The following is a 10,977-nucleotide window of genomic DNA, read 5'->3' as shown; positions in this document are numbered from 1 at the left end:
CCCCAACGCGCCCGTCCACGGTGAGAAGACGTTTCTCAGGCCAGTCTGTGTAGATGGTTTCCGGTAATGGATGACCTGAATTGCTGTATTAGGCCTTATGTTGCCAAACTGAGGGGCCAGGGGCCAGGGTTGAGACAAGTCAAGCTCGAGGCAGAGGCCGTTGAAGATGGCTACCTGATGGACGTGTCAACTGGTGTACGTTGATGGACGTGTCAACTGGTGTACGTTGATGGGCCAGGCACATTCAAGACATTAATGGAGACGGTGGGGCGTCTTTTGGTGAAAGGGCCGGGGCCAGGCTATTTTGACAGCTGAAGAGCGGTGGCGTGGGTAGGCGAGAGCAAGAGAAAGCTTACATGGGTCGACTCTCATCGTCTACCCCGTACGGTTGATGATGCTTCGCGTCGTGAGGAATCACAAACTATAAGCACTAATAAACTTCATAACGAGTCATCACAGAGAACAAAAATAATCAAGTTATGATACTCCGGCCTGCGAATGCTCATCCAAAGCATCAATTAATGGTCTGGGGCACGCGACTGAACCTTGCTTTTTTTTTTTTTGGCTTGTTGGGTTGCTTTTGTCATATTGACACTTCCTTTTCCATCCTCCACCATGCGGTACGCTTGTGCACGCCATACTGCCACAAAGAATGCCGGGCCTCTGCCGCCTGACGTGACAAAATACTACCATACAAAGTAGTATATATCTGGCCTACCTACAGCATTCAATAGTTTCTGGAGCTTGGCGCCAATGACAAAACAACCGGACTTGCGCGGGCCTAGTCTTGAGTCTTGACTTGGAGTGGAAAAGAAAGCCGACTTTCTGTTCTTTGTCCCCATCTCTCCGCTATCGTCTGTTCTCACCAATGGGCAACACAACACTGGGCCAGTGCTAGTCAAGTATACTCGCCTGGACTATTGGGTCGCAGTGACGATAGGCACACCTCGACCATTGACTGGCGGCGATGACCTGTTTGCCGAGAAGCCATTGCCAAGAGCATGGAGACGATTCACAGGAGCTTATGTGAAGAATCAGAGGTCTGAGAGTAACCCCAGTTAGGAACATGCTGCGACAGACAGATGTCAAACGCGGCATTGTCTTGGAACATGACGATCGGCGCTTGGGCGTTGACGACGTCGAGAGAAGGTGTTTGCTTGACGAGTTGCGACTCAGCCTCAGACACAGTCACTTGTTCAAGATCAAGGGTATCATGGACGGCAGGGAAACATGGAGCCGGCGTCGGCTAGCACCAGCATCTGCATGCATAATTACTATTCTGGCAGGCCCGCGTCGATGCGAGGTTGCATTGAGGCGAACCAACGAACCCTTCAAGTTGATTACTTGGTGCATTTCTCGTTTGTCCAGAAACCCAAGGGCCAGGCTTGTCACTAAAAAGGGGGCAAGATAGTAATTAGTAAACTGGGTGTCGAAAAAGGGAAAAAGAAAGGAAACGAAACGAAACGAAAAGGGTCGCCTCTCGATTCCCCTAACCCACAGCCGCGCCTCACCAAAAGCAGGCGACGAAAGACTCGCAAGCTTTCTGGACGGGACCTGAGCGGCGCAAAATCATGTCATGTCATCACCGGCTCGTACTTGTAGTAGTGCACGCATACTCTGCGCCCTCGACTCGTACAGGGTCGAAGCCAAATCGTGGCGTTAACACTCAGGGACCGTTTGGGGCCGGGATGCAACTGCACGGTCCTTAAGCCCAATTGAGCAACAATCGCTTCCTGTACGAGTCGTAGGGTCGAAAAAGCCATCGTCTGCCTCTCATCAGGCGCTCGCCATAGCCGACAATGATGCTTGATCCAGATGGTCAGGCTGTTGCAGAATCTGTGCCTCCGCTATTGTATTGACTCTTCAAGACCTCTCGCTGTCTGGTGTGAGTGGGTGTGTGTGTGTCTGTGCCTGAGGCTGGAACTCTTTTTCACCCCTCACCACAGCAAGATTGGGGGACGGTACTCCGTAGTCTCCAGACCCAGCGTTTGCCATTGTTCTCGCGGGTTTTACTTTTTCCACCTTTGTTTTTTTATTTTAATGCTTCCTCCTCGGTTGCCCGCAATCGTTTGAGTGGAGTTGCTGGGCAAAAGAAGCAGGGTGCGACATTTATTAATCAAGAGTTGCTTTTGTCACTGCGTCGCAACAACCTCTGCAACGTCCGCGGCTAAGCAGGATCGAGTTATTTGCTTTTGAACCCGCCTTCACCTCTCGGGCTGTACAATTTGCGGCGAGAATTCAGCTTCAGGCTAGGCTCTTTATACCCGATTCAGCTGTACGAACAAGCCATCTTGCCTGTCTGTACTCGGCTGTGTGTGTGCCTTGGAAAACTCGCCTTGTATGCAATCTGTATGTACCTTGCACATGCCCCATTCTCTCTTGGGCGACTCGTCCGTTTCTTTATACGCTTGGTACTGAGTCTTTGCGTAAACAAGGGGCCGTGCCTTGGACCAGGCCGCCCGAAAGTGGTTTGGTCAAGTTGTGGCTTTTCTCGCCTTGTCTGGCTGAGCTGGAGCGTTTGTCGGTAAGGTTTGACAGCCACACCTGCGTAGTTTCGTTACCAGGGCCTCGGTTTACCAGGGGCAAGCGATGGAACAGACGAATAACAGCGACCCAGGCCGCGGATCGTCCCAAGAGTTCGCAAACCTTCTCGACCCTCTTTGCCTCCAAAGCAACCCTCCCAGATCCACCCCCGGCACTACTGGTGGAGGGCGGCAGGGGAAACCGTTGTCACGGTAGAGAACCATGTACGGCCATGTACTCTGGTTGGTTGGATCTCTTTCGTCAACCCCTGGTTAGGCTTGCTTCGTGGGCCAGCCTCGATCACGTTCACATCCACTTGCCGGTACGGGCTGGAGGCCCAAACTCCTCCCAGTAGCCATAGCCTCAACAAGAGAGAAATCGTCAGTTCCCTGTATACCACCACTACTTACTACTCAGCTCTTCATCTTCATGTGCTTTCCAATCCCGTCACCTTAAATCGGGAAAGCGGACTCGCGCGACCTGTGCGTGACTTTGGATGCCTCTCCACTCGGTCTATTGCCGCGCGGATGATACACAGAAGTGTGAACCACATCGGACGACTAATTTCCTATACCAGTCGTTTCCCATTCATCATGCAAGGCAATCTATGGTCCCGGCCGGCTAGTCGAGCCTTCGTGTTCCCTATACCTAACCAATCATTATAATACGTTGTATCCTACACACATTCCCGTGGGCCGGCCCCCGTTCCCTCACATACATACATAAGTACTCCGTACCGTAGCTCTTGTTTCATGAGACACTGGGAAGCAGTTGTCCCCTTTCGGATCAACTCCCGGCTGTGTCTAAATTTGAGTTTAGGACATACATATGGTTTGACCACCACCTTTATTCTTTCTCTTCCCCTGCCATCTTCCACGTCGTTGATGGGCGAAATAGAGTGAGACACGACGAGAAACCCGACAGCATGGCTACGAATTCGACTGAGCAGCTATTGGAGGACTACGCGGGCAAGTTGGTGCCGTATTCCTTCAATGGAGGCTTCGTGTGCTTGAGTTTCGCCATTAGCTTGGTCGGCACAAGCACCAGTCTAGAGATGATCAGAAAGAGAACGTCTCATAGAGGAAAACATAACTTGTGCGTGTTGATCGACAATTCATCGCCCTTGTTCTTCTTCTTCTTTGTCCTTCACTCATAGTGGCTTTGCTGACCTTGGTGTACAGATTGTTACTTGTCGGCGCGGCTATCGCTATGGGCGGCATTGCGATATGGTCAATGGTACATTACAACACTTTGAATCAGAATCCCCCTCCATCTTCGTCACTAACATGTCTCACTTAGCACTTCATCGGCAATCGAGCCATTTACATGCTTGACGGCCAGGAAGCCTTCCAGATCTCCTACTCCACCGCCCTGACCGTCATGTCGCTGCTGGTCCCCATCTTCGTGCTCATCCTCGCATTCTTGGGCGTCAGTGGAAATGTTCGAATTCAATGGTGGCGAATCGTGCTTGCCGGATTTCTCGCTGGAGGAGCCATTTCCGGCATGCACTACCTCGCCGATGCTTCCATCCGAAACTACAGCGCCTCTTATGAACTCCCGTATCTGGTGGGCTCGGTGGTTATTTCGGTCCTTGCTAGTCTGGTCTCCCTGGCACTGTTCTTTGTCTTTGAAAATACGTGGAACAGTGCCTGGTGGAAGAGATTGGGCTGTGCCGTGGTTCTCGCTGGGGCAGTGTCGGGCATGCATTGGTGTGCGGCTGTCGGGACGCGATATACTTTAATAAAGAACACCAGCGGCAAGGGTGTATCCCGCCAGGATGCCATGATCATCGTCATTTGCCTGGTAAGTTTACATTCTGGGAACGTGGGCGCCTACGGAAGAGAGCCAGTCCATGCTGACTCGGAAGGAATAGTCTATTGCCGCTGGTATTGTCATGACCGGCATGGCCGTCTACTCCGGTTGGGTACGACGAGATTACGCCAGCAAATCGCAGCAAGTCGTCCTGGCTGCGGGCGTTTTTGACGACAAGGGCCGCATCATGGTCAGTCAAGACGGTTACCTGCCCAGCGAGGTCGTTACAGACACATACTTGCCAAAGGTTAGTTTAGTTGCCCATCTCATCGTCTCTCTCGTCTCAGAGACACTATTTGTCCATCCATGACTGACACAACCACAAGTCCAACGACGACTTTTTCAGCACCGGCCACCCTCTATTCCACTGGATGTTTCGTGCTTCTCGAAACTGGGACACCATTGCCAAAGTCATGGGCAAGATGGCCAGCCATATCGCTTTTCTTGCACAGGAGCGCCACATTGGCAGAGCTGGTGTCAGACTTGTCGGGGATGATGGCGTGCTCGTGGAAGACTACGACATAATCCTGCGAGAGCTGTTCTGCGTGACTGCCGACGCTCTCGCCGCAAAGACCAGAGAGACTCTCAAAGGAGTTGGAACTCTGTGGGACGAAATCCTTGTTACTGGCGACTCATCCAAGGCTCCTGGTCCTCGGCACAGGATGCTTCACGACAAGTTCAATCTGGCAGAAAAGGGCATCGAAAGCAACGGCCAGGAATATGGACGCGGCTGTCTCATGTTTCTCGTCCGAAAGATTGACAGCAAGCGAGAAGTTGAGAAACTCGAAGCGGCCGGGTACCGATTTGCTGAAGTCCACCAGGTTGTCGGCGCCATTCGATCCAGCATGCAGATCAAGACGCCCGATCTGGAGGCTCGACTACGCAACATGGCTAACCAGAAGGACAAGACCAACATACTCGGCCAGGGCGTCCACGTGGGCATGTTTGCTGTCCGCGCTCGTCTTCACAGAGGCGGCTTCGACGTGCTTGCTCAGAAGACAGCCAGAAACTTGCTACCGTCTGTTCCCCTGCACATCAAGCAACTAGACGCCTTACAGTCTGGATTCCTCAACACAATCCGCGGCATGGCTCTTGCCACTATACTGCTCAAACTGGAGAATCACAAGCCCATTTCCCCCCAGGAGGCGCTGTTTGTGGCCGCCCTCCGGGATGCCGTCTCCGCCTTGCGAGATTTGCTGGGCGATGAAGCCTTTGACGAGGCAACCCTGTTGCCTAAGGAAGTCCAGCTGCCCTGCACCCGTACCGTCGGGAGCAAATCCCTTTCAAAGTGCACCCTCATTGCCTTCCAGCTCGTTCTCCCCATCCACGCCGTCGTCCTCTCGGACACGTGCGAGTTCACGCCCCTGAACTTCTTCAAGTTGCGCCAGCTCACCTACGAGGGCTCTTCTCACGACATTGAGTTTTCTCACATGGTCCACCGTGACATGTCGTCAACAGCGCACGACATGTCTTCTAGCCAGTTTAGTGCTGCACCTCTGGCCGGCGGCGGCAGTGGCTACTTCTCCCGAGCTCTCGGCAGGTTCAGGCACAACATGCCAGGACAAAGACGAGCCGCAACTGAGCCCCCGCTGGGGCCTACCAAGAGCCAGGAGCAGTTGTCCAAGGTGGCCTCGCATCCCAGCTCCCTGTACAACGGCGACGACGGAAGTTTTGACGAGTCCCTCAAGCTTTCCTCTCCCGGCCATCTCCCTGCCGCCAAGGATGTTTCCAAGAACAAAAGTCACGACAAACCGTTTCATGTCTTTGGCGGTATCATGGTATCACAAGAAGTGTCGATCAATGTTCATGAGGTACGTCACCATCGTTCCACTTGCTTCCCCGAAGTTACCCCCCCTTTTTTACTTCGCTCCAAATATTCTGTTTAAGCAAAATCTTGTAATTATTCCAACTGACAATCCGCGCCACAGACAAAACCAGGGGAAGTCGACCCTCATGCTCCTGAACAACAGGGCTCAGAGCTGAAGCCCCTTCGCTCGCGAGCCGACAACCAGAGCAAGTCAGAAAACACCTACATTGCCACCGCCACCGGCGAGAACAAAACGGCAAGTCAAGCAAAGAGCGAGGAATCCGCCTTTGTCGACGAGCTGCTCACTCTGAGCATGCAAGCAGACAAGCGGGCGGGCATGTAAACCATCTGCCCCGCGTGTTGTCGTACGTCACGTTCAATGTATACACTTATGATTAGATGTCGTTTATTTTGTTAGATCTCTGTATTTTTTGTTTTTCCTTTGTTACAATTATTGGGCGGGCAACACGGACGGGCAACAGGCAAACAGGACTATACCACTGGGTCAGGCAAATTCCTTTTACATTAGACCATTGTACAAATTTTAAAACCCTTCATGCAAATGAATTAAGATTTGGTATATAAGCAACACCTCGGGATCGGATTCAAGTGGTTTGTGCAACAATGTAATCTTATGCCAGCATCCTCCATCGATCATCACTTGCATGTGTTCCTCCTCCCTCCTCACCCCCCGTCCTGGTCCAGGATGATGTCGTACAGGGCACGTCTAGTTGAGCTTGGCACGATCAAGGAACGCACGTACGTGACGCAAGACCACGATGGGGATCGGGTCGTGCTCCTCTGCCCGGTCCTACTTGCCCCTTTCGTGAGGAAAAAATTCGCTAGTCTTGCAACACCACAATGGACGCAGGCGGAGAGGCACGGCGGCTGAGCACAATGGCTCGTATTTTAGGCCAGATAACCCCCCGGCTGAAAAGCATAAACTATAAACTAGCAAATCAGCTTCCACTGCGCAGCCATTCTCCGCGGGTTTTCCTGGGGCCATTTAGCGCTTTCCCCGAGTGGGATAAGGTTTCCGTTGTTAACTCTTTTCCTTTTTGGCCTGGCATGGCCTGGCCTTTACTCGCCCCGGGGCTCACTCAGTTCTTCTCTCTCCGCCGGGGGATCGCAGGTCCCCTTGTTTTCCGTCCGGTCCTGCCGATCCGTATGGCAGGCACCCATGTCCCTGGAATCGTTGGGTTGCAATCGACAGAGAGAGAAAAAAATGGCCTATCGGGTCCGCTTGCCAGGAACCCCCGGATCCCAGATCTCTGGAACACAGTGCTTTTTGCTTTTGCTCATCTGTCTTGGTCGGAGAGGCGACCCGGTGGTCTGGATTCCCATGGCAGGGGGGGAGTAGGTGTGGCTTGGGGGGGGAACGATAGTGCATGCCAGGAAGGCCAATCTATTTTGTGATTGTAATCGCGTACGGAGTGGTTGGTTGGCCAGAACTGCAATCGAGAGATTTCACGAATTGCCCGCAGACCAAGTAGGCGGGAGCGTAGCTGCCTCTGAGTAGGTCTCTCTGCAGGGATGTCGCGATTCGACTACAGAAAATTGAGTTCTTGGGAGTTGAGCCAGCGATGCAGCGTGTACATTCCTTTCCGTCCTTGTGCCGGTTTCTTCCCGTCCCAAGTATGCCATGTCCTGTGCGCGTTGTACAGTGTACCTGTGCCCGCGGTACGCGTACAGTCTCATCAAGTATCACCGGGTGAGAAAAAGGACGCATGAGTCTTCATCTTGGTCTAGAATTTGAATGTGCAACCGAGTATGTATTGTATACTAGTAAAACGAGGAAAAAGAAAAGTTGTTTTGGGTATAAGTGGTGGTCATTCCACCAAGTCCGCCGATTCCCCCATACGCATCGCTAAAATCGGACAGAAAAAGACAAAGAAAAAAGAAAGAAAAAACCAAAAAAATGTAGACCTTCCGAGTTGCGTGTAAATGACGTGCCCACCATCTTTTGGTACCAGAAATATCTGCAAAAGAAAAGAGGAAAGAAAGTGACGGTGAAACGTTGAAATAACATGGCAAGAGCCTTGACAGCCAGGCTGTTGCTCCAGGCCCATTGGGTTTATTCCGTGTCAGTAATATTCCCTGCTTCGCCTTCTTGTCGCAAAACAGGACCTATTCTTCCGTTCGGAAACTTGGGTTTCCTTCTAAGCTCTGGGCGGTTCTTGGCCGACGCGGTTTCGCCCCGCTCTTCCTCGCTATCTTCATCAATGCGGTCATCCACAAGTTTTAGGCGACGCAGACCGCCGTTACTCCCAACGGTAAGCTTCTTAGTTCTGGTGCGGCCTTTGACCGGTCCTGGGTCTCGTTCTGTATCACTCTCCTCCGAGTCGTAATCGTACCCCAACGCCCGAAGACGTTGCTTCCGTGTCATTGATCCCTCATGCGTGCACAGCTCTGTTTGTACAGGACGCCCCTGCAGGTTAGCCAGGATAATGCAAACCGTACAATTCTTACGTTCCCGTGGGCTCGCAATACCGGGAAGATTGTTGCCGATATCCCCAAACCCCCCATCGTTGAATAGTTTGGTCTCGTCATCGTCCAGCACTTGTCTGCGTCTCTCAGTAAAGGAATCAACATCAGAGTAATCCGATGTCAAGCATTCATACTCCTCAACTTGCGTGATGCCATTGTTCCCAGTGCTCTTCTTAACATCCGGTGTCGTTCGAGGTTGAGAAGTCGGGGCAGTTGATGTCTCTGTAATCAAGGGTCCCTCGTCCTCTACTGGCGTGAGATATGGAGAACTTTGATACTGATCCCCTGCGAGGCTTTTGTCTTCTTGAGTGCTCAATGCTTTCTTATTATGCACATCAATTCTAGCAGAAGAATCAATAGAGGTAGTTGCAGTGTGCCGGCTGTGAGGGCGGCCAGTATGGCTGCTTGCGTAGTCAGATAAATCCGTTGTTGGTGTCGTACTCATAATGGAGCCTTGATGTAATGAGTGGTGCAAGGGAACTCTTTGGAGGATATCATCAAGTGGAATCCCGCTTTGTGACAATTCAAGGAGTGCCTGGAGATCTGCTGACAGCGGCAGCTTGGCTAGAGATTCTTCAACTGCACGCTGGATTGCAATTTGCCAGTCTGGTGGGTATTGCAGCGGAGCGGCTTGACCAACATCCAAGTTATACGGCAAATGAGTACGGTCTAAAAGAAAATAAGCATTGAGTTACAAAGACATCCCAGGTGAAAAGAAACTGTCACTTACTTGACGATGGAATGTTGTACTCAGACTGTTCGTCATCCGATTTCTGTCTGGCCTCAATATTGTCATTCTGAAAGTCATGTCTCCGTAGGACAGATTGCGAATTGGAGTTGGGGAGGTCATCCTCTTCGCGCATGGTAGTCATGCTGCTGCCTGGTCGATATCGAGGAACAGAAGGAGGTGATATGGACCTGGTTCGTGATTCGGCACTGAGATGCCGGGACTCCCAACCGTCGTTTCGCGTCTTACCAGCGATCGGTTGTTCGGTTGAGATCCAATGTCTGGCTGACAGGGATCGTCCACGGGAAGTGCTTCGATTGTTGTGATGTTGCATGTGGCTAGCTTCGGATGCAAGAAATTGGTCTCTGTGAGAACTGCGCAGCTCCGGTGTCCCTTTGGGTGCAAGGTTGCTGGACTTGGCTGCTCTCTTATTATTTTCACGCGCTGTAGGTATGCCGGCAACCACTCCGCTGACTTCTTGCCTTGGCTCCATCGAAAGCCTGGATAAAGATCTGGTTGACGAATATACTGAACCTTCAATGTGGCTCATATCGCCCGCTTCACTACCAGCGCATGTCGAAGCATCCGCATCCAAAATATGGCTCAGATTGGACAGTGTCGTTACAGAGGTTCGTTTCTTTTGCTCATAGAACCGTTTCGCAGCAGTGCTTCGGACATCAACCCCATTCTCACCCATGTTCCGTTCCGCAACATCTTCGCCGTAATCTCTTACTCCAGCGGCTTGGACGCGAGCGCGGAAGTCGTATGGCCTAAGTCCGCCTTGTGCATCGAGAAGATCGATATATCCGGAGGTTCGCATAGATGAATATGACCTGGAAGCAGTAATAGATAGGCTGGATGGGGCCAATGATGCGGTTTCCGAGTCGGCGATCAGACACGTCTTACTCCTGCTTGAAGGCGGTCTCACCAAGCCTGGCCAGCCCTCTGAGTTGGGCGTGCCTGGTCGGTCGCTGAGGGCTCCCAACAAGTACGGCTTCGTCGACCTGGTCAATTTCTGCCTCCTTCTGGTGTTGACTGGATTTTTTTGCAGCTTTTCTAGAGGCCGTCGTGTTACCGGGCTTTGCAGCGCGACACCTGCAAGCGAATTGTGAGCACGTCCTAAACCGCAGTAGGTGTTGAAAGAGCTTACTTGGTACTGAAGCTGAAGCTAACGGATTACCATTTTGGAGCCCAAAGGAGCTTTCTGATCCCCCATCCTCCCTCGATCGCCGGGTCAGGAAGTTTAGGAACCCCATGGCACGCCTTCGCTAAGTATGCCATAGGTTGGGGAGATGCGTACGACCGAAGGGTTCAATGAAGACAGGACAGCTTCGCTAACGCACTGGTAAGAATGTAAGGCGTCTTTATTCTTGCATGAACCTCGCGCTAGAACATGAGCACAGCGAGGCCCGCCAGGTAAGCTGTCGTCATAAACGTAGTAGCGAGTGCTTGAGTAGAAGAGCACACATTTCGCGTCACGACGGGGTGACGGCACAGAAATATATGGCAAGGATGGCTATACTTGATACAAAGCCCGCCCTGCACTGTCTTTCGCTGGTCATACAGATTCGACTAAAACAGATGGCGGCAACCGACATCAGACCGCACAAGTGGATGGGTG

General features: G+C 52.0%; 2 protein-coding genes across 2 annotated transcripts; one reads left to right on the top strand and one right to left on the bottom strand.

Moving 5' to 3' along the window:
• Positions 1 to 3,448: 3,448 nt before the first annotated feature.
• G6M90_00g070960 (uncharacterized protein) lies at positions 3,449 to 6,485 on the top strand (the record flags this gene model as incomplete). Its single annotated transcript, XM_014690475.1, has 6 exons — positions 3,449 to 3,618; positions 3,705 to 3,759; positions 3,823 to 4,326; positions 4,397 to 4,582; positions 4,662 to 6,146; positions 6,264 to 6,485. The coding sequence occupies 6 exons, from the start codon at positions 3,449 to 3,451 to the stop codon at positions 6,483 to 6,485; spliced, it is 2,622 nt and encodes an 873-aa protein (XP_014545961.1).
• Positions 6,486 to 8,216: 1,731 nt separating this feature from the next.
• Positions 8,217 to 10,612, bottom strand: G6M90_00g070950 (uncharacterized protein; the record flags this gene model as incomplete). Its single annotated transcript, XM_066130945.1, has 3 exons — positions 8,217 to 9,298; positions 9,360 to 10,451; positions 10,507 to 10,612. The coding sequence occupies 3 exons, from the start codon at positions 10,610 to 10,612 to the stop codon at positions 8,217 to 8,219; spliced, it is 2,280 nt and encodes a 759-aa protein (XP_065986982.1).
• Between the last annotated feature and the right edge of the window lie 365 nt (positions 10,613 to 10,977).

Source organism: Metarhizium brunneum, chromosome 4, assembly GCF_013426205.1.
Source record: "Metarhizium brunneum chromosome 4, complete sequence".
Taxonomy (NCBI): Eukaryota; Fungi; Ascomycota; class Sordariomycetes; order Hypocreales; family Clavicipitaceae; genus Metarhizium; species Metarhizium brunneum.
The sequence above is the reverse complement of the archived record's forward strand: the minus strand, read 5'-3'. Positions and strand labels throughout refer to the sequence as shown.